Source organism: Grus americana, chromosome 17 (genome assembly GCF_028858705.1).
Source record: "Grus americana isolate bGruAme1 chromosome 17, bGruAme1.mat, whole genome shotgun sequence".
Lineage (NCBI taxonomy): Eukaryota > Metazoa > Chordata > Aves > Gruiformes > Gruidae > Grus > Grus americana.
This window is the reverse complement of record NC_072868.1, coordinates 8710898-8733684: the sequence shown is the minus strand read 5'-3', so window position 1 is coordinate 8733684 and position 22787 is coordinate 8710898. Positions and strand designations below refer to the sequence as shown.

Here is a 22787-nt window from a genome sequence, read left to right as displayed (position 1 = left end):
ATAATTTTCTGGGCTTGTTTAATCTCTACGCCAAAAAGGATTGTTACCTCTAAACCCTCCTTCACCCTTAAAATGCTCTTTACATGAAAACTTTCACGCTTTTACTTCTTGTTAAGAAAAATACGTACCCTCACTTTAACAACGGATGTCCCAGTTCAAGCGCAATTCAAGCAAGATTTTTTGGTTTGAAACAAGAGTTACTCGGTAGAAGATTACTGGTCTCCCATGCAAGAGGTTAGACTGAAAGATCACAACAGCCCCGCTGTCCTTCAGATAATAATCTGAGCCCCGTCACAAACCTCAACTTTTCATGGGTGAACAGAGGTCACCCTTTTCCGCAAGAAGGAAGAAAAATGCAAATCAAGCTCCTATTTTCAATAGGACACTGTCCGAGTCACAAATATTACTTCATTCTCCCTCCCTGCAGGAAAAAAATCTCCCAGCCTACACAAATTTTGCAATATGAGCGTGTTCCTTCCAAAAAAGAAGCAGTAAATAAGGTGCAAGAAGAACCTACTCCCCAAACTCTGGCATTTCGTTAAAAACACCCATCGTGGTCCTCAATAGAGCATTTCGGCTACAAGAGAGCAGGCTCCCAACCTGGCTAACTTCATCGCGGTGTTGGCAATACAGACAACCACAGCTGCGGAAATTGTGGCAGTTCAGCGTATCCTCTACTGTGCTGCATAAGGCAGACATTGTACAGGTACTAAAATAATCTGGAGTTTATTACTTACTAGAGCATCTATGAGGACTTCAGCTCCTTCTTCACTCTCATGGAGAGTATCTATATCAGTCAGTTCTTGAAGCAAGTCTACCACAGCTATGGAAACATGTACTAGGTGTTAAGGACTACCAACACAGAAGTAGACACATTTAATATCAAACACGGATTGCTTTTAGGCCAACATGCTCATGACACGATCCAAAACAACTGGTGATACATTACAGCAGTGGGGCACAGGAACACCAGAGCCAATACCAGAGAGACTACTTCAGCAGACAGTTCTCATAAGCACCAAAATCAGGGAATTCTAACAATTATGAATGATAAAAACAAATCTGATTGCGTGCTAACTGTATCAGGCAATTTTACTGTTTCCTGATGATACTTATTTTTTCATTTTTTCAAAAATTGCTAGAGTTGGTATAACTAGACACCATCTTGCATTGTCAAGACTGAATATAAGCAAAGAGAAATGAGTTACAATAATCTGATTTGGGTATTCTGCTCTCAGCAATACCTCCGCTAACCTGATACGGCCCGCACCTAACAAGGCCACTGCAGGAAGCAGGAGCGATCAGCCCCTTCTGCCTGGCCCAATTAGGACAGCATGCTCCTCTAACCGCAGACCTCGCAGGAACAGCATAGCTTCTGCCAGCCCAATTTTCACTCATTAACTCTGGGCTGCATAACACACGGTTCCCCTGACTGCTACACAGCTCTCTTGTACGATGAGACATATTCCACCTCATTAGACCCACTTTCCTATTCTCTCAGACACGCTGATCAATCTTGCCCGAGTCCCACTGGGGTAGAACAGGATATGCAGTTTTCTGCATGTCCTATATAACAACTTTGTGATGAATCTCTTTAAAATGCACAGGCTAACAATCCATCCTCCCGGTTCTCCTGTTTGGGCATTTGCTCAGACACACAAGCAGCAGTAGGAAAAGTATTTTCATCTGTCTTTTCTTAGCACGGTTTCAGTCATGATTTATCTAATCCCAGGAAAGACTGTAAAAGAACTGCCTATCCCAAGTCCCAAGCATCTAGGTGCTGCAGAAGATGTGTATCAGTAAGACTACTATGTTCTTTATACTCTACAGCACCCCTTAACCAAGCCAAAGCTAGCTGTACATTTTCTTGATGGGGGGAATGTCACTTCCAGTTGCAACTGCCATCAGGAACCAAACAGAAGGGTGGTTACTCCTCCCTGGGCAGACAGTCACTGATGCTTATTGAAAAATATGGCCAAAGGTGCCAGGGTACAATTTTTAAAAGCAAGTTGGAGCGTGACTCAGTAAGCAAGTTAAGAGAAAATAACCTGCCTTACATTTATTCTGCAAGGAATCAACTATTAATTAACAAAAGCTGGAGGAACAGGCCAATAGAAGCCTCGTGAAGTTCGACAAATGCAAAGTCCTATACAAGGGAGGGAATGAGCCCACGTGCTGGGGCTGACTGGAGAGGAAAGCTCTGCAGAAGAGAATCTGGAAGTTCTGGTGGATGAGTTGAAGGCAAGTCAGCAACGTGCCAGTGCAGTGACAAAGCCTAATCACAGACTGCGCTGCATTAGCAGGAGCAAAACCAGCAGGTCAAGAGAAGGAATTCTTACCTGCTGCTTGGCACGCATGAAGCAACACATAGAATATTTTGTCCAGTTGTGGGCTCTCTCAGTAAAAGAGAGACCTTGACATACTGGACTCAGGAGACCGGAGGACCACTGAGATGGTCAGGGGGCTAGCACATGATGTGAGGAAAGACTGAGGGAATGGGGTTTGATCAACCTGGAGAAGAGAACGCTAAGGGAAGAATTAACTGAAGGCTACTGCTCTCTACTGGGTGCTGTAAAGACAACTGAGCCAGATTCTTCTGAGAACACACAGCAAAGAACTCTAGCAGTCAGAGGAGATTCATCTCGCAGGGCGTTCCTGTCTAGGGAGCTTCTGTTGAGGCTTCCAGTGAGAGTATCAGTTGTCCTATAAAATTTAGGGGATAGAAAAGCAAAACCTCACTTGAAGCTCTCCTGTCTTCCATTAATAAAATCTTCCGGATGATCATCTTTCATTCACATGTATTGTGTAAAACTGCATGAATCATTCAGCAGATCATTTGCTCCCCCTGACGCTGCTTTTGTCTCCTTGCATTAGTCCCTCAAGACACTACATTTAAATCACATCTGAAGAGCCATTTGTTTAGTTCTCTCCTTGAAGAATTCATTTTTAAAATCCTTTTCCATTTGTTTTAACAAAAAGTCATTAGAAAACTCGAGCTGTATCAATTTAGTCTTATGTTTAGATGCTTCACTTTAATAGTGTTTCTATTCTGTGCATAAGCAGCAGCAGCACAGAGGAGAGGCATTACTACAGCCTGCGTCCTGCCTCCAATGGATCTGAAAACACTTCAGCAGTTTTATAACAAGAAATATACTTTTCCCAAAATTGCAATTCACAGGGCAAATTTCTACCCATAAACTAACTGACAGGCAAGTTGCAAACCAATTAAAAAGAGTTCACAGCGGAAATACTGACAAGTCTTTGACAGCAGCAGTGACCCTAGGACACAGCTTTTCATGGCTGAGAGGACAAAGCAAGCTGTATTCCTGTGCACTCCAGCTATGAATCAGCTCTGCTATCCCAGTCAAAATCCCATAGTTTATATTTTCCCTGTGAATGAGAAATTCAATATAAGCTTTTAATATCATGCACACAAAAAGCCTGCGGTGTCTGGCATAAAAATAAGTAATGAAACTATGGTAGCCAGGAAACTGGTTACGCATGGTAGGTGTTTCCCACTGTACAACAGTAAGTTGTTAACAAACATTTACTTGAGAGTAATTTCCATCCCAGATCACAGATAAGGAAAGCTGTGGTGTTTGTTGTTTTGCAGGGACCAGCATTCACCACATCAAGGTTCAGCTAGATACAATTCAAAATACCCAAACGCATAAGCAATGCTTTCTAATATAAACTGGTATGCAATAAAATATTTATGTTTTGTTTTTATCTTCTGATCACTGCACCCACTTAGAAAGAATGAATTAGGAATTCCTAATGCATAGTACTATAAGGAAAAGTGCTAAAAAAGAAAACCAAGATTGCGCATTGGCAACACTCAGTACTAACAGTCCTTTTAACATTACATATTTCAAAACATCTCAAAAAAGCTGCTAAGTATTATCTACCTCTTTACACATACAGAAAAGTAAAGAATAAATTACTTTCCTAAGGTCATGAATCAATAAAAAAGAAAAAAGAAAAAAGCCTGCTGTAGTCCCAACTGTAAGTCCATTGCACTTTCCACCAGGCTTCGCTGCTCCCTCCATTCACTAATGTTTGTCAGGACACAGACACACAGTCTCTCAAATCACGTCACAATTTTTCAGCTTGACCTACCATAGAACATCTTCCAAGCAATGCAAGCTGAGCTCTGCTTTTAAAGACTGCACAATAGTAAGCCAGACATAGTTCTATTTATCAGCTGACAGCTAAGCATCAAGACACCAGGATATTCAAAAAACGACACCGTTTTTGTTCAAAACTACCAAAATCTTCAACAGTGTAGACAGAAAACTCTCTCTGAGATGTCCTCAGATCTTCAAAGGAACAAGAGACAGCTGCACATAGGGATCGGGTTCAGTGACACAAGAACTGAGCACAGAAATGTCTCTGGATATTTACATAACCAGAGGGGCAACCCACAACCTCAGGCTCTGAGCACACCAAATTAAAGGTATGGGCACACGAAGGATTTATCACATTTACAAACTAAGGTGTAGCACTGTGGTGAGCTAGTCCATGGCAAATAGCTGCAAGTGTGACAGCTCAGCTCTAAACAAAAAGGGGTTAATCAGATTCAATTTTACTGGGCACTGTTCCAAAGTAAGTTTGCACACAGTTCAAGGCTATACGCTGCTAAGCCCAGACTTTAGCTTTCCCTGTATTGTTCAGCTGTTCACACTAACGCAGCCACTCAAACCTAGATGAAAGGTTCATAAAACAAGAAAGGAGAATAACAGCACTGAAAAAATTCAGAATCAATATTACTTGAACAAAGAAGGCTTTCACTTGAGGAAAAAAAAAGAAGACATAAATTCAGTGCGGTGGGAAAGAAGAGAAAAACATACAGTAGCCTGTGAAAGCAGGATATAAGAGATTACAGAAAAGTCTGTAGAAAGCCTCTCACATGAGAGCTACTTTAACAGCTGAAGGATATCTGTGTTGTCGTGTCCCAGCAGCCCAAGGAGAGACTGCACAGCATTCAGCTCCACCAACAGGTGATACAGGTCTGGCATCGTCGCGATCACATGCATTTCCTGAATGATGTCATTTAAATCCAGTTCGGACTCCATGAACCTGAAGCAAGACAAAACCAGTTAATAAAAATCAGTTGTGTTCAATGCACAGCTCCTTTCAAAACAGAGACCACCACCTTCCCAGAGATACCAGGGAAGACTTGTCACCCCTGGCATTTCTGATCCTCTGTGGTCACGTCAACGACTCCGAGTCCAGAACTCCTAGAGGCAGTCTGCGCCTCATCCTGTCCTATGCCTGCCCCTTGAAGTTTAATCACGTAGTAGGATAATCCTTCCTACTATGTAATTTACATAGACTAAATAAGTAGATCTGTTCCGATCCTATAAATTGGTTCTAGAACGTCAAAAAAAAAAAAATCAAAAGGTTGTAGCTACACATGAAAAAAACTCTGCATACAAAATAAATTCTCCAGAGTGATGCACCTGCCCTAGCTACCACATATTAGTATGTGGGTTGTATTAGTCTGAAGTAAAGTCCATAAAAAGAATTTGGGTAAGGGAAAGAACAGCAAACTGAACAAAAAATAATGGCACTCAAGTGGGGGAAGAAATTCATTTAACATGAATAACAAAACTCCATGAAAGGAGGAAGAGGCTCACTAGAACCACAGGTGTGGAAGTGTGCACACACACACAAAGTCTGGTGGCTTTCAGACCCCATCCAGCCGTTCCGCTCACCACAGCATCTGAAAGCTCCATAATATGAAATTCTTTTCTTCCCACACAGACCGCTAACTGCATATGCAAGAACAACACCTTCACGCAAAATGATGGTATGAAATCTTTAATTATTTGGAAAGTAAAACTCATCAATCCAGGATCTCGCTCTTTCAGCCCACCCCTCAAACACCTCCCACCTGCCTATCAGTGAGGAAAAGACCACTGCTCAGAGACAGTGCAGAGAGGAGAGAACTGAAAAAGAGAGAACTGGCAGCGTGGCTGATGGCCCTCCAGTGCCAACTGCCAAGAGGACTGATGTTGGAAGAGCTCGTTAGCACTTACTTTTGAGAACAAAGCCTTAGATACCTAAACCGAAACCAACAAAACCTTATTGACTTTGTGCACTCCCAAAATAAAAACAACATAAACTCGAGTTTTAGTACAGAAGTTTCACAATCTATCATATTAAAAACAGCAAGAATTTAATAAAGTAAAAATTTTCCCTTCATTGCTAATTATTCTCTTTGTGCTGCCACCAGAAGTCTTGATAATGTCATTTTTAATTAACAAAGTTAGTTTCAAATACAATTTAGAAGAACTACATGGCAATAACTGCTGTTACATAAGCCTTATGTAACTGAAAACGTCTGTATATTCAAGAAATTAAATTAGGGCTGAAATCTAAAATCAAAGGAAAAAAGGGTAATAGAGGGGCTGAGCATAATCTTACTTCTCTGGATTGTCAGGAAACTTGATCCGCAGCTCCTGGTTTTTGTAAGATCTCTTCTCAAAGGTGAGAATCATCTTCTTCACTGAACTTTCATCCAAAGGTTCCTCCTAACCAAATGGGAAAGTGTAGAAATCAGAGCTTAGCATTTGGACAGCTGGAACAATTACCTGGCAAAACACAAAAGAGTGAGTACAGCAACCCTGGAATTCTCACTGCAGAAACGTGCCAAGACTTGTACAACCCTGTTATTCATTTATTGATTTACTCCAACTCTGACCTGAGCAAGCTCCCCAGTGCAAAACCTCCTAAATCGGGTTTTTATAAACCAGAGGTTTACCAACGGAAGGTTCTTTGGAAAAGAACCAGAAGAGCTTCCCTACACTTTCTGAAACTGACTATCAATGAAAAAAAAAACCCAGTTTTTGCAATGGCCTATCTTCCTTGAGCTGTTCTTGTCAGCACGTATTGAGGCTTATTTTTGCTTCTGACATTAGAGTAAATTTGCATTAGCAACTTACACCCATGGACAGTTTCTTTTCAGAAGCTCATTGTGCTTTTTCTTTTTGTAGGTCTACATTTAACTGCCCTGAGTTTATGTTCTTTTGTATTCTCCTCACTTGGATAAGCTTTCACTTCTATTTTAAAGTCTTTTTCTAAAGAAAAAAAATATTTTACTCTAGTACTTTCTTTTTATTTTTTAAATTCTTCTAAGGTGTTTCTCAGTTGGCATTATGTTTACCGTACATCAGTAATATAACTTCAGCTACCTCCCTGCCATCTACAAACACAACTCTGTTATTTTCCTTGTTTCATGATTTTAATGCATTTCTTTCAATAAAACATTTATGAGACAGATTTTCTTGTGTAACCTCTTCCCTCTCCTCTATTTGACTATGTTACAATCACTATTAAAGAGAAGTTCTCAAAACAAAAAACAACCTTCACATCTTAGGCCAAGTTGTGTGTCCCATCCCCTGTTTAGGATTAAATCAAGAGTCGTTTCTGTTGTGGAAGATTCTTTGGTTAGCGACTCTAAGCACCAATCTTGTACAAGATAGAAAATTTCAATTTCTTCAGCAAACTCCATTGCAATAATAACACCAGTCCAAGTCTTCCGTTATTATTGGATTTCCCACATTCTCAAGCCTGACCTGTCTTAGCACCATCCCACTCATGTCACCATCACATTATGGCAATCAATACTACCGTGCCCAAACCATATTCTTCCTGCAATGGGATTTCAATCCACAAAGATATTGTCACAGATGCTGACACTCCTTCCCCCTATTTCATTTGATTTTTTGCTTTCTCTAACACATATCACTACAATATCTCCATTAGCATCTGCTTTGTATCTGGTATTTAATTTGCGTTCAGTATTACAGTATCCTACAGATTAGCTTCCTTCCATCAAATTTACTGGTACAAAGCGCATTTTGATGGCATTTACATTAACTACATGAACAAGAGATTTTGGTTCTAAAGAAACCTTGGACTTCCAGATCTTAAAATGCCAGGATGGGAGAACTCCACTTGACAAAGACAACGGACTGGTGCACTGCAGGAATCCACAAGACTCTAGCCAGTCAAGAGGACTTTTGGCTATGTCCGTTCATCCTGGAGTCAAAATGCTACAGAAATCCTGCATTATCTTTCTCCGTTATCAGCAACAACTGTAATGGCAATAGCTGAACATCAAAAAAACTGAGGGAGATTTTCAAAGACAAATGCTAGCAATGCTGTATACAACGGACAATGATATTTTACAAACCTACATGACTCTGCAGTAGTGAATATCACTTGGTTTTTTATCAAACAGGACACAGGCAGCAAGAAGCAAATACCTTCTAGATTTATACCAATCCATGTGTCACATTTATAAAGTGATCTTTTCCCTGGCCCTTGGCAGAAAGGCCAATGCTGCATTGGATTTCTGTCTCCAAGCCTTGAAATCATTTACCCTTGACAGCTGCTACCCCCCTCCTCTGACCCAAGACCTTTCTTGTACAGAAGAATGTTTATTTGCTGCTGCTGCACAGCTACAAAGAGGGGGAGAGTGGGAGAAGCTGCATGGCTGGGGGAACTGGTGAGAATAATAGAGTTAAGAAACTGGAAGAGTTAGGAATACAGAAGCTATTTCCTAAAAATATATTTTAGAAGGTGATTTAGGTATTCTCAGCCTAAAACAGAGATTAGGTTTGAAAACTTTCCCTTCTCCCTCCCTTATGCCCCTGCTTTAAACCTTTAGAAGATATCTTTGAGAAGCCTGTTGGAAATTAATGAATATCCTGCTGGGCAGGAAAGTAAAACCATAACCTTAAGCTGTATTAGGCATGTGAAAATCATCTACATGGTAAGAAATGGAAATCATGGAGAAGTGATTTAGCGTTTGCTTATTTCCCGCTGCCTCCCCTTTCCCACAGGACACTAGTGATTTACTTCCTCCTCTTCCTCTTCTCCATCCCTCTCAATTATCTGAAGAAGTTTCTTCTTCTCATCATCGGTTTCTTCCAGTGCAACAGACTCCTCTTCCCTGTGACGACTGTGCTCTCGTGCACTAGTTTGTTTCCGACGTGCTTTGATTTCTTCTTCCTCTTCATCACGGGGTCTTTTTGTCCCTCTGTTAGGCTAAAGTCAGAGAAAGAAGGTGAATGAATACACGTCTTTTATGACCCTTTCAAACCAGAATACCAATATTACAAGGCATAATGAGGAAATTCTTACAAGTTGTTTAAAACATTTGCTTACACAACGCTTAACAACTCTGAAAACTGGGAAGGAAATTAATTTAGTGAAGTGGAACATCACATGAGTAGATGAATGGCTCTGCCAAGAGCTATGTCAACATCCTACCTTGTTTGATCTATGAACACAATTCACAGGAAAATATCTTCACAGGCAGCAAAGACTAGTATTTCAAAAACAAGAATTGGCCAAACTGAACTGTTCAGCAGCTGTACAGCTGACCATCTTAAGGATCTGGAATCAGCTTAGTCAACTGAGACAACCTCATTTTTACACACAGAAGACCAATATGCTCAAGCAGATAGCAGTGAAAGATAATTTTTTACCCACCTAGTATATGAGATTATATTGAATTCTTGTGTGCATCCTAATTCACCTTGACTTCCCCAGGCCCTTGAATGCAGAATCAGACCCTAATTTAGAGTACAGGACCAGTGTTGCTTGCTGCAATTCTGCAGGGCCTCAGCACCAGATTAAGCAGTGCCCATAGCTTTATGGTTTGCTTGGAACAACCTATTACGTTATTCCACAATTTATATTTAAGTGTCAAAATTAAAGGTAATTTGCTGGGGACAAGAAAAAGTCCATTAACCCTAATCCAATGTTTTAATTTAGGCAAAAAAGGATGAAAGCATTTGCAATAGAAGGAAAAAATCTCTCCCATCAAAAACTATAAGGATATTACATCTGGTTTCTCATATTTTTTTGGAGGACAACCAAGCTGGAACAGGAGTACTCCATGCTCTGTAACTACAGGAAAACAAAGCTTAATTCTTTACTATTTAAAAGGAGTCTGTGTGTTAAGAACAATGAAAACAATAAGAAAAATAGTTTTACTTTCTATCACTGCTCAAGTTCCCTGGTAGATGATTTTGTAACCTCATTAGGTCTAACATTTTTCCAGTCTGTTTCATAAAACATTAGTTAGCAGGAAGACCTCATTCTTCTTTGTGGGACCCTTTGTCTAAAATCATAAAAGTCACATCATGCTTTCATGAACATAAAGCCTGCTTTTTAACTGAGATTTGGATTATTCGCGGTTTTGATTCCAAGAAAGATGCAGAGGGAATAGGGGACAGTGTCATCCTCCTGACAGGTCAAGGTGGGAACCTCCAGCTCCCTAGCAGGTTGGGAACTTTTGGCCCCAGAGGGCAATAAATCTTTCAGGTTCACGAGGCAATCTCACCACGATTCAGATGCGCATGCTGCAGACCAGCTACGGCTGCTTCTCTGCACAACCCAGAGAGCATTTATGTCTTTATTTATTTCAATATAAATGAAAAGCTAGCAAATGAAAACTCTGCTCTCAAGAAAGCTCTGCTTTCAGGAGAGATGTAAAAAAACAAACTACAAATGCAAACCAAAAAGACCACCCAAAAAGTACTTGAAGTGTTAATTATAATGGGAAGCAAACTGGACAGCAGACTGACCAAGATCATGTTGTTTTCAGGGTTACCATGTTGTCACCACTTTGAGGAAGATGCAGAATCAAGTTTCCCAGACAACATATTAGCACAAATCAAAGCTCTAGATGCTTGCTCCCAGCTAGACCTATTCAAACTCAGTTATCTGTCTCTTTTCTCCCTACATCATCTCTGCTGTTTCCATTAAGGATGGTACATTCCTGACTTAAAACTCTTCTCAAGTGCTGTGATGCACTTTTAAAGCAGTTACTCAGCTCATAATTCAATAGCCGTGAAGTAGAAGCATACCTGGACGTTCCTTGAAATGAAAAATTTATTTGCTTGGAGGGTTTTGTGGTAGGTTTTGTGGGTTGATTTTTTTTTTGGTTGGGTTTTTTTTTGGTTGGTTTTTTTTTCCTTTTTAAAGCAGATTCCTATTACTTATCTTCTAGGTACATTAAAATATAATTTCACATAGGTCCATATAGAAACAAATGCACCACTGTCAATGAGTAATTCAAACCCTTTCCAATCAATCAGCAACCCAATAAAGAAAAGAAAAAAGATGCATTTCTAAATGACATCATCTAAGGAAAAAAACTTTGATAAATACATATTCCTTATTCAGTGCCCTTAATGGCGCACAGGTCTCTGTCCTTCCTATGTCCTTCCACTCACTCCTCAATAACACCCAATTCATCCTCAACCACCTTTGACAGATGAATGTTACAAACAGAGATACAGAAATTAGTGACATAAGAAGTCCTGAACTTTACAGCAAAACACCCTACAAGATCTGCCTTGGATGTTCCTAATTTAGGGAGCCAGAATCTCATTCCTCACTCTCATTCCTAAACATTAAAAAAGGAACAAAAACTTCAATGAGACTGCAGCTGTAATGAGGGATCAAGGGAGCTGGTGGTTTGTCAGATGCAAAGTAATGTAGCATGGGAAGGGACTTTATCACCAGAACAAAATCTAAATTAAAACTCCATCATGAAACCAACCCCATTTCCTCTGAGTACACAATCCTCAGTATCAGAATTTATACTCTGTTTCAATCTCAATTATTTTATCCTTTTTTGTATTTATGCATTGTTGGGGGAGAGGAATCTTCTATAATACATAACAGAAATCATGATAAATTATGGAAGTGCCCAGCATGCAATTATTAATGCTGCCAACATATTGGCAATAGACAGTAATTGAATTCCCGGGCAAACGCTATTAAGCAAGCATTAAGGTTTTTCCTTTCGTTATTGATGTTATGCAAAACCTTACTAAGAATATTGCAGTTTTCCAACCAGCACTATTAAAACTAAGAAATCAAGGCATAAGTGAAACACCTGGGTTTCTGCTCATTTCACAAGACATGCACAGTCACGAACAACTGATTTAAGAGAAGCATTAGCTTCTGTTCATTGATTTTCATCTTTGGTTTGCATTTGTATTTTCTAAAGGACCCGTTACAAACCAACAGGAATTAAGCCCACACATTGTTGCACTGAGACTGGTGCATTTTGCTAAGCAAACACATACATTGTGTCTAAACACATTTATTTAAATAATTTCATAGCTTCACACCCATCTACACAAGTTTTGCTTTCTGGTAGAAATGGGAAAGTTAATCATTTGATAAATAAAATGTGGAGTTTTTTTTACTCAGTTGAGCTAAGGTGCATTTGGCAGGAAGATGGAATTCATTAGAAAATGCACAAGAAAAGCATTTTTAAATTGTTTTGTTAGTTAAGCTTAATTTTGTTCCTGTTGAATGCAGTGCATTCACAGTAATTTATTCAGAAGACATTTTCATTTAAATCTAACACTGATATCACCACACAAAAAACAATGAATACAAAAGGGTTTAAAAAAAGCTGACATTTACAAAATACAATAAAGTAAACAAAAGCTGGTGATAGGTAAAGGGAGAATTATCTTTCTGCTTCTCTTCTAGTCTTGCGCTGTATTTGCTTTGGATGTTAACTGACATATCCAAACCTGTTACAGCCTGGTCCAAGGCTTCGGGCGGCAGATTTCCTCTAGAAATACACCCCAGACACGGCTCCTCATTTGTGCACGGACACAGAACGCAGAGCCTGCCCTTGGTCTGGGCAGCAGAAACAACAGCACCCGCCTTGTGCGCGGTGCAGGTGAGAGAAATGACGTCCTAAATCAAAGAACAATGATCTGCCTGGGGCCCCTGCCTGGTCTCCCTCAAAGCAGTGATTGCACATTAATATCAGGATTAAGTATCCCATAAAATCTGAAAACATATTGTTTAGGTCCCTGATTGCTTCCAGCCTTCTCCAAATATCAGGAAGGTTTAGGGAAGTCTCAGTAATGGAGTTTCATATTACTAAGACATCTGCTTTGTAAGTAACCTTGTTACTGTGAAGCTCAGAAATTATTTGTTAATGAAATCTGAAATAAATCTTCGTAAGCGATGTAGCTTCTTTTGTGACCACATCTCAGCCAGCTGCAGCCTGCCCAGAAGAGCCACTGCAGAAAGCTATGCATTAGCTGTCAATTTAGGACTTCTGAAAGCAAGCCCCAAATCTCCAGAGGTATCTTCACTAACTTCTTAATTTTGTTTCTGACATTTGTGATAAACCAGGCTACCATCAATCCTACTTTTTGTTGTTTTTTTTCTTCCTGAAGCACAACACTTTTAGATGGTGCAGGATCTGAGTGTTAAAAACTGGAAGAACTGGTACCAGGAAAATCTAGTAATCTCAGGAAGTCCCAAGAGCTCCAAAATCACCCAAACCGAAGCAAATGAAATGAAAGATATGCACTGCACCTACATGGGTACAGACTATTACTTTCAGAGAGAATTAACCCCTTTCCTCTTCACTTTTCCACTCTGTGGGGCACACAAGTGCTCAAGGCAGCTTGCCACTGCGAAAAGCACGTAGAGGAAGAAAAGACATAAAAGCAAAACCTGAAGTTTCATCTCCACATTCTAAATTAGAGTTACCATATAATAAGACACAAAATAGTTATTATATATAACCAAGGACCAAGAGATGCATGTTTGTATGGAGGGCACAAAGACTGGTTATCCCATACCTGTTCCTGCAGTTCCTTACTTTACTTCATTCTGAACCAATGCAAAAATAGATGAGGAGAGAGATGACAGCCAGTAAAAGCTTTGAAAGGACCAAGTCTTGTGTGAAGGTACATCAAGAACGAGCGCATTGTCTTCAGCAGAGACAGCGATCTGTTTGTATTCCTGGAGGATCAGCCAGAGAGCCCAAGGCTACAGCCTCAGCCCCTGGGCTAACAGTGGTCCTATGGCTAAGGCCGTTCCCATGGCCCCCCCGCACACCTCCCTCCCTATCTGTCTTCTCCCATCCCTACAGAGGTGACTGCATCCATCAGTGCCCCTCAAAAAAAACGAGCAGGAAATCTGCCTCCTGCAACTGTATCCAGAAAAAAAACATATTAAACATGACAATTGTGAACCTGCAGCTGCCCACCTGAGACCTCCGCGAGCTCAGCAGAAGCCGGTCGCGTGTCCCCGTCCTGGCTTCAGTGGCTCTGCCATGACTGGGACGGGACTGAACGAAACTCAGCCATCGGGACCCCTGCGGGGAGGTGCACAGGCAGGGATCTGCCTTGACAGGCTTTTACACACACTCCGATTCGGCAGCCGAAGATTACACACCAAATAGTAAATTATAGATTTGTCTGCAACCCCGTTAACGTACCAATGCAAGCTCTGTAGCGTGGGGTATGCAGCTGAGCTGGTGATAGCTCCTCATTTTAACCTGCAGGCAGGACAAGAGCTACCAGGGTAACAAGGCTGTATGTAGTCAACAACCTGCTCAGCTGAGCTGCCTCTGCCGTCAGACACATTCATTACATTGCAAATTTACAGTAAATTATCTATATCAGCAGCAGAAATTATTATGTGCCTCCACAGAGACATGGAGATACATCCCACTACAAAGGACACTCAACTCATTCAAACAACAAGGAGATCACCCAGCTCAGTGAAGTCAGACCTTATCCCATTATTTACTGCTTTTTTTGTTATTTCATTTTACTATTATTCCATTAAAAAATTAGCAATTTGTAATGATCACTCACAGTGGTGAAATCTGCATTTAATGAGAATTAAAATAATCTCCTTTATTCCCTCCCAAGACAATTAAAAGAGATCTCTGAAAAGAACTGGAGTTGGCTTCGTCCCCTTAATTACCCTTCGTAATCAGAGACCAGACACAGGATCTGGGCACAGTCTTTCTGGGCAGAACAGCAGCAATATTTAATCATCAGTTTAGACCATCTGCAACTGTTTTGCAGCAACACATAAAGTTTATGGATTCCTGAGCTTTGTATAAACTGCCAGGTGCTGTTTAATTGTATTTTTTGTTGCAAAAGGTTCCTTTTCCCACTCTGACAGACACTTGGTGCTGAATTGGCGGCACAGTGCCTGAAATCTTCCATGCCAAGTTTGGCACTGAGGGAGAGCATCATCTTGATTAAGCAAGGGCACCGATTAGGCATTCAGAGGAGACAAATTCAAAACAATATAAGAGAAAAGCAATTATTTTGGGTTGTGCTGAGGGAAGCTGAGAAGACCAACTCATTTCCAGCAAGAGATTAAAATCAGACAGCGGAGATGCACACCACCCATCATCTGGCCCTCCCATCTGACAGCCGGTGCCACCCCTGCAGCAGGGATGGATGAGGAGATCTTGAACCAGCCCCGCTCCTCAGACCAGCACATGAAAACACCCAGACTTGCGCTCAAGTTAACCTTACAGCACCAGGCAGAAAACCGGAGCAGGTCAGGAGCTGTTGTATGAGGCACCGAGCCATCCTCCTCCCAGCAGCCGCAGCCCATCAGAGGGGTACGGCGGGTACAGCAGGCAGCCTGGAGCAACACTCACTTTGTTTACCTGTCACGCACACGTCAGTATCCTCTCTGTGGCACAGGCACAGCAGAAGTCTGATTATTCTGAATTTTATACACTCAGTGGACAAGAATGTACATTTCTAAAAACAATATAGGAGGGCACCTGCTTCGCCTGCCTGTGAGAGCTGCAGCAGATGCCTGACGCATGCAGGGTGGGAGGCAGTGAAACCTGTTGTTTCCAACTTTTGTTTCTATCTTTCAGGCAGAAGTGCCTTCACGGAAGGGAATCTCATTTTTTCAGAATCAGAGCTGTTTATCTGCCTTCTGCTCCTCCACTCCTTTCACCTTTATTCACTATTTTACCTAATTCTGGAGATCTGAATTCAGTGACACTGAAATCCAACATTTACTCTGAAGCGTTCTCTCATCTACTAACACAAGAACTATTCGTATTTGGGTGAGACACCAGAAGACCACGGAGCCAGGACAGACCCTTCAGAAACAATTCCAGTAGTTGGTTGAAAGCTGCAGAATGTTTTGTCCCGCAGCTAAGACAAATTTCAGCAGCAAGGAAAGAAATTGAAACTGTAATACCCAGCAGCTAAGCAGCATTTCTTTACCTCTAGCCTCATTGCAGTATAGAAAGCTCATCCAACAGAAAGCTGCGCAGAAATCATAGTGATCAAAACAAAGTGGACATGCATTTTCCTCCCGAGCAGAAGGGAATCCTGCGGACTTCACATTTTCAGAACAAGAGAAAAACCAACAAACAAAAACCCAAACTAGAGCTTGGTTAAAAAAATTACAACAAACAGAAGTTCAGCACAGGTTTACCTTTCTGCGCTTTGGGTGTAAATTGCATCACAGAACAAGGAAAGGGCAGCATCATTAACCATAACTGAGGCGGAGAAGACCAATCATTCTAATTTGATACTGAAAAAATCACAGGGGGGAAAAAAAAAGGTAGGTAGAGAAATACAAAAGTAGAGCAGATCTCAGAACGGCAGAACTACGCTGTCAGCACCGCACAAACAGATGAAGTAGGAAGGATGTTAGAGACAGACAGAGCAATCCACAGAAGAAAACGTCCTGGAGCTGAATCAAGTAGGAATCTAATGGAGTTCTCAGAGAAAGACTATTCCTACAGCCATAGGCCAGAGTATTTTGGTGCCACTGGGAAAAGAAGATGGGAAATTTCTCAGACCCAAAGGTAACTTTCCCTCGTCCCTGGGCATCTCAAAATAACACATTCCAAAAGGACAAACAGGTACTGAAGAGCAGGATGCTCTTTTCACCTCTGAACACGTGTGGTGCCCCCGCAGAATAACGCATAGCAGGATGGCACATACGAAGGAGTTCCATAAAGCATCCTGGGTGCTGAATTAAAATGTAGTAATTAAGAACTGACATAACTCCTCAATTACTTACAAGGTAGATAACGTCTTAGAGTGTTTTTCTTACTGATTCAGCAGGGAAAGGCCACTGCTGCAGTTTGTCTAGGAATTAAAGTACAAGTCAACACTATCGTGTGCACAAATCCCAGCACAGTATCAAAACATTATTCCAAATCAGTGCTCTCATTCCCCGATCCACAGGGGAACACGCTAAATCCACTTTTGTGACAATAAATATGTGCTTAACCACATCTGCTTCGAAACTGACCTCCAAATACCGATCACATGCCGAGAGGGGAGAAACGCTCACGAGATAAAAGGAAATTTTTTATAAGAAGGAAAACTTTTTCAGAAGACTTTGGTAAAAATCAAAATTAATGGGTTGTGTCATTAAACAGGTAGAAAAAAGGAACGAGTCCCAAGCCCTGAAACAAGCAGAGGCTTTACTGCAGGAACAGGCGCACGCCGGCAAAAACATCAAACCGTGCCCGTCTGTGGGAGAACCGGCATCAGCAGAGCCGCGTTCCCGAAGAGCCCCCGGTAACCGGGTCCCACCGAGGCACCGCTTCCCCAAATGGGGGGGAGAAGCCCCCAAAAGTTAGCGACACCGTCACCGGGTCCTGTCAGAGCGCACCGAGCGCGGCTGGGCCCAGGCCCGGAGCTGCCGCCCCAGCGGGGGGTACGGGTGAGGGCACCTCCGCGCTCCCGGCCGGGGCGCTGGGGACCGCGGCCTCTACCACCCCCAGCACGGACCGGCCAGGGCCGCGCTCGTCCCTCCCCAAGGTGGGGGCAGGAAGGGCCCGGGCTGTTCCCCGTGCACCGAGCGCTACCACCGGCACGGTGGGGGATGGGGGCATGGGCAAGGCCGCCGCCGGCCCAGGCCCCGCGGGGGCAGGCCCCGCCGCCCTGACGGGCCCCTCCACCGCCGGCTCCGTTCGGTGCCCTCCAGCGCCCCGACAGCCGCCGCGGAGCAGCTCACCTGGTAGCTGAGCAGCTCCCCCACATCCATAGCACCGACCGGGCCCCGCCACCGGGAAACTGTCGCCAACGACCGGAGTCGCACGACACTGTGCCGTAAGGCAGGAAGCGCAGGCGTGAGCCGGGAGGGCGCCACTCTGCCGGAAAGTGAGAGGCGTGAGGAGTACTGCCGGAAAGTGAGAGGTGGGAGGCGCCACACTGCCGCAAAGCAGCCCCGGGATGTTTGCGGCCGGGAGAGGGCAGAGAGCCGGGCAGCCCTGCCGCGGCGTGGGTGAGGAGTGGGCTGGAGCCGCGTCCCACGGGCCGTGCCGACCCCGGGGGCCACCCCACAGCCCCACGGCTGGGGCAGCGGCTCAGGGGTCCCTGGAGCTGGACCCTGCTCTGCCCCCCAACCCGGCCACCGCGGCCCTGGGGGTACCCCTGACCTCCCACCCGTCCCGCGGCGGGCTCGGCCTGCTGCAGCGGCCTGGCCAGGGGAGCCGCCGGCCCAGGGCTAAACGGCACTGACTGATACCGGGGAGGCGGGGGGAGAGTGGCAAAGTGTGCTGCCTGCTGCAGAACAGGGAGAGGGCGAGTCCCCTCCCGGGTGACAGGGGCCCCTCGAGCCCTCAGAGACCCGAGCTGCTCCCCGAGCGGCCGGGCCCTGGAGGGAGCAGCGTGACCGCCTGGTGCCGTGGGTGCCGCGGGGACCGTGGGTCCTATCCGCAGCTGTGCCGCCGGAGCTGGGCGCTGCGTGGGGCCGGGGCTGCCGTCACCCAAAGTCGGGGGGTGCGGCACCCCAGCAAAGCCCCCCGGGAGCTGACCCTCACCGCTGCAAAGCGGAGCTACCAAAAGTCAGTGGTTTCTTTTGATGCTGCTTCTGTAACCTTCCATGAATCCTTCCCGGGGCTGAGGCAGGCTTGGAAATGCAGAAGGCTGTTGCCAACGTTTATTGACAACACGCTTCTATTTATATACAGCATCATTAACCGCTGTCACCTTGAAAAGAGGCCAATAACTGAGCACTGAATGCAGCAGGAGGGGACGTGACAATCCCTCTGTTTGCTGAGGTTGTGACAACTCTGTAATTCAACAAGATGCAGAAACACAGACAGATAGAAGCATTTTTCAATTTAACAAATATGAATAATTAGAAGAGAGTCGACTTGGCCAAAATCTTACTGAATTTATTTCAACTATGCTTTAAAAAACAGCTTTGAACTAAAATAATTTTTCATAACATAATGATCATAGCTATTACGCAGTTATCTCAGTAGGAGTCTGGTTTGAGAACATTCACGAAATTAAAAATATATATAATGTTTTCAAAGAAGTCCCTAGCATCCCCTGTTGTTTCAATAAAATATAGGAGATATCAGTCATGACAAAATTAACTCAACAAATCTGCATGTTAAAGATGAGATAAATAGAAGATAATTATTGGATCATCTGGCTTCGCTTTATTGAGTGTTCAGATAATTCACCAGCTGTGAAACCAGAACATTCGCAGTCGCTCGAGGAGTGTTGACACGTACTTGGGAACATGATACAGCTATTGGGGAGCCTGACCAGCGATGGTGGTAAACACAACAAGCCCTTGTAAAACACAAGTGCAGCGGGAAAGAACTGACCCTCCGTCTAAGACAGAAACACCAGGCATCGTGATCTTCACCCGCTCCGATGTTTCTCCTCCCGCTCCCTTCCCTCGCTGCGCAAATGCAGGCGGGGAAACACATTCGGTGCTGGAGGGGGGAAGTTGAGGAGGGCAAAGGGAATTGTCTTCAAATTGGAGAAAAGAAACCTGAACGCAGCTAGCGAGGCCGGCACCTCCCACCTGAAGTTTCTCCTCATTAGACAAAGGGATAGAAAATGGTTGTTTCGCTTCCCTGGAAGGACTGTGAGGCCGGGGGGGGGATGTTCAGGAAAACAAAGTTAGGAATTTGGGAAGTGGCTGCTGCATTAAGCAACTTAAAACTCTATAGCCGGAAATCCAGCCTCATGGGAAAGGCACCAAAGCTCAGGTGCTGCTTCTCTCCGGCCAAGGCACAGCCCAGCACCCCACGCCTGTGAAGTAAATTAATTGTGAAAACGCCGCCACTAAAAGGAATGAACGCAAACCAGACACTGGGCGCCAGCATCTCCCGTCCCTTCTGCTGCACAGGAAGGACAGTTGAAGCCCCCAGGACGCGGCTGGGGACAGAGCCCGAGCTTTGGCTGTCGCAGGGCTTGGCAGGCGGCAGCACCGGGAGGCTGATGGCGATGGAGGGTGGGCGGGAGCCCCACGGATCCATCGAGCCATCGTGGGAAGGTTCCCAGCCCGTGCAAACCTGGTCCCCAAGCTGTCTTTAAAGCCCCTCTCTATCTGCAAATGGCATCTAGAAGTAACCCGCAAAGGCTTTCTTTTTGCTGCGATGGTTTTGCCCATCGCTGTGCTGGGTAAGACGGAGGCAGAGTGGGGAACTGCAGAGTGCAGCCCAGTGCAGTTCTCACTGAAACAACCACAGGCTCTGCCGGCTCCTCCCGTCCCCCCTCCCGTCCCCGTGCTCTACCGGCCTCATCACGCTCTGAAACGGCCGTATTGCTGCCTGGGAAACCCAATTCTCACCAACCCGCTGCAGGGCAGGATTCAATAACAGAGAGTTTTTATCCAATAAGGGGAGTTGGAGCACAGGGACAAAATATTGAATTAAAAAAGCAAAACCAGGAACAAAATCAAAGTATAAAAAAAAGCCCTCAAGGAAATGAAAGGATGGGGATGAGCCGGCCGCCCTGGGTGGTGGGCTCTGTGTGGGGCCAGCACCAGCCTCTCCTGGGGAGCTGAGGGAAGGGGCTGGATGCTCTGGACAGGCTGGAGCAAACCCTGTGACTTAGCTTGGTCGGGAGAGTGAGGACCCCAGGGAAAGCCGGGCTCCATGTCCCCAGGCACCCACCTTCCACAGGGGCTGGGGTATCGCCAGTGCTGACCACAGCCCCAGGGCTGGCCGGCCAGAGGCAGTGGGACCTACAGCACCTTCCCCCACTTCCCTGGGGACACCCCCAGGGCTCCAGGATGTCACAGGACAGCCCAAACCGGACTTTTCCCAACCTCTTTCCCCTAACTGCACCGGCACAAATGGGCAGTGATGGGCAGCTGGCACCCCAGTGCTGCCAGCTGGCCCCACGGCCTCCCCAGCTGCGGCTCTGGCCCTGGAGATGGGCACAGAGGAGCTGAGACCCAGCAGCCACCGGCGACTTGGAGAAGTCCCAGCCACCGCGATGGTCCTGGCAGCGCAGCATGAGTGCCGATGTGGAAACAATGGTTCCTCGGCAGGGCACGGCCACGGGGGGATGCTCAGCACCACAGCTGGGAGCAGTGGCAGGAGGAGGCAGCGAGGAGGAGAATCCTGGTTTAATTTTATTCCGAGTTCAGGTTTCAATCCAGATGCCTTGAGATCTAATTCCGAATAAATAATTGTACTGAGTAACCCAGGTCCCCCGGTGATTAACTAAACACACTGAGGCTCGCTGAAATTGAATTAGTGGTGTGCACTCAGCCGTTATTACCCTCCCCACATCATGAATATTAATGAGGGGTTATTAAGAAATGTAAATGATGCCTCAGGGGGTTGGGAGCACGGGGGGTGCAGGGCGGTGTGGGCTGATATGACAAACCATTAGGAAAACAGCCTGATTGAAGCCACTTTTTAATTATGTCAGATCTCGCTCGTTCTTGGGTGCAACGGTGTTTCCGGATGCCTTTGGTTTTATTAAAATGAGAAAAAGGGAACAAGTTATAGATGGAATGTAAAATGAGCATTTGCAAAGCGGAAAAGCTGCAGCCACTAAGCACCCTGGCAGCGGAGGGTGGTGGCAGGGCCCTGCCCGCAGCTGCCTGCACCCCACAGGCTCCCCACCGCCCCCAGCCTGGGCCAGCTCCCAGCCGGGCTTCCCCCGCGCTGCTGGGGTGGAGAGGGGGACACCGGCACCCCTGCGGCACCCACACCCCAGCCTCGGGGGCCCCTGCAGCCCCTTCCCTCCCCTGCCACAGCCCGGCTCCCTGCAGCCCCTTCCCTCCCGGTTCAGCATCGCTGGCCAGGAAAGAGTGGCTGTGATAAAACTCATGCATTTTAACAGGTTCTCGCAGGCGCTCCCCGCGCCGCCAAATAAAAGCTGACAGGTGCAGCTGAGTTAATCAGAGTGGATAATGGAGGGAAAGAAAGAAATCTCAGACCAAATTGCTGCAGAAATCATGAGCCGGGGCTCAAAACTATCCAATTAAATGGGGATGAAGCTTAAAGGGAAAGACGGCCGTTCTCCGAGCCTGGTGTCCCACCAGCAGCGTCCACAGAGCCCCCGACCCCCCACAGGAGGGCAGGGGGCTGCCGAGCGTGGAGGACCCCCCCGTCCTGCAGGAGGGACGTCCCGCCAGGGCCATGCCGGGCATCTCTGTCTGGCCAGCGCTGCCGCGTCGGTGGTTTGCTTGTAAAACAAAGCAGGCCCGGGGGCTGTCTTCTGCAGGGTGATGTTGGCTCAAACGTTTTGATCGGGCGACGAGCGTGGCACCAATCCAGCCCCGGTTCTGCCCCGGCCGCCATACTGCCATGCTAATGCCCGCTCCCCTCGGCGGCCGCTGTGCCCTGCCCGCAGCGAGCACCCAGCCCATCACCTGAATGGCTTGGGGAGGGCTGGGCTCTCAGACAAGTGTAAAAATGTGCATTTAATGTAGTCGAGGCCCATTACTGCGGCCGGTGGAAATCTGCTGGCATTTCTGCAGTGTTAGCACGGATAGATCGGATGGCCCGGGATGGGAACACGCACGGGAGTTTGTTAGTATTCAGGTCTCTCCACGCTGATAGCTTCATAACACCAGGTTTGCCTCTTAATTGCACCCGTAAGTGTTGAAATTACTGAAGGGTAAAATGCAAATAGGCTGTAACCTTTCCGGAGCTCACCCCAGCGCCGCCGCGCCAGCTCTGCGCCGGAGGGGAGGCACCTGCATTTCTTCCGTCTTTCTTA

The 22787-nt window shown here is 45.4% G+C and overlaps 1 protein-coding gene across 1 annotated transcript in view; it reads right to left on the bottom strand.

Moving 5' to 3' along the window:
- Positions 1–17938, bottom strand: part of CTNNBL1 (catenin beta like 1) — a 55780-nt gene extending 37842 nt beyond the window's left edge. Inside the window, exons 1-5 of the mRNA XM_054845704.1 lie at positions 17815–17938; positions 8869–9057; positions 6430–6536; positions 4940–5079; positions 738–835 (exon numbers count right to left, since the gene is read on the bottom strand). Of these exons, the coding sequence (XP_054701679.1) occupies positions 738–835; positions 4940–5079; positions 6430–6536; positions 8869–9057; positions 17815–17844 (564 nt within the window). The 5' untranslated portion in view covers positions 17845–17938. The remainder of the gene's footprint in view (positions 1–737; positions 836–4939; positions 5080–6429; positions 6537–8868; positions 9058–17814) is intronic.
- Between the last annotated feature and the right edge of the window lie 4849 nt (positions 17939–22787).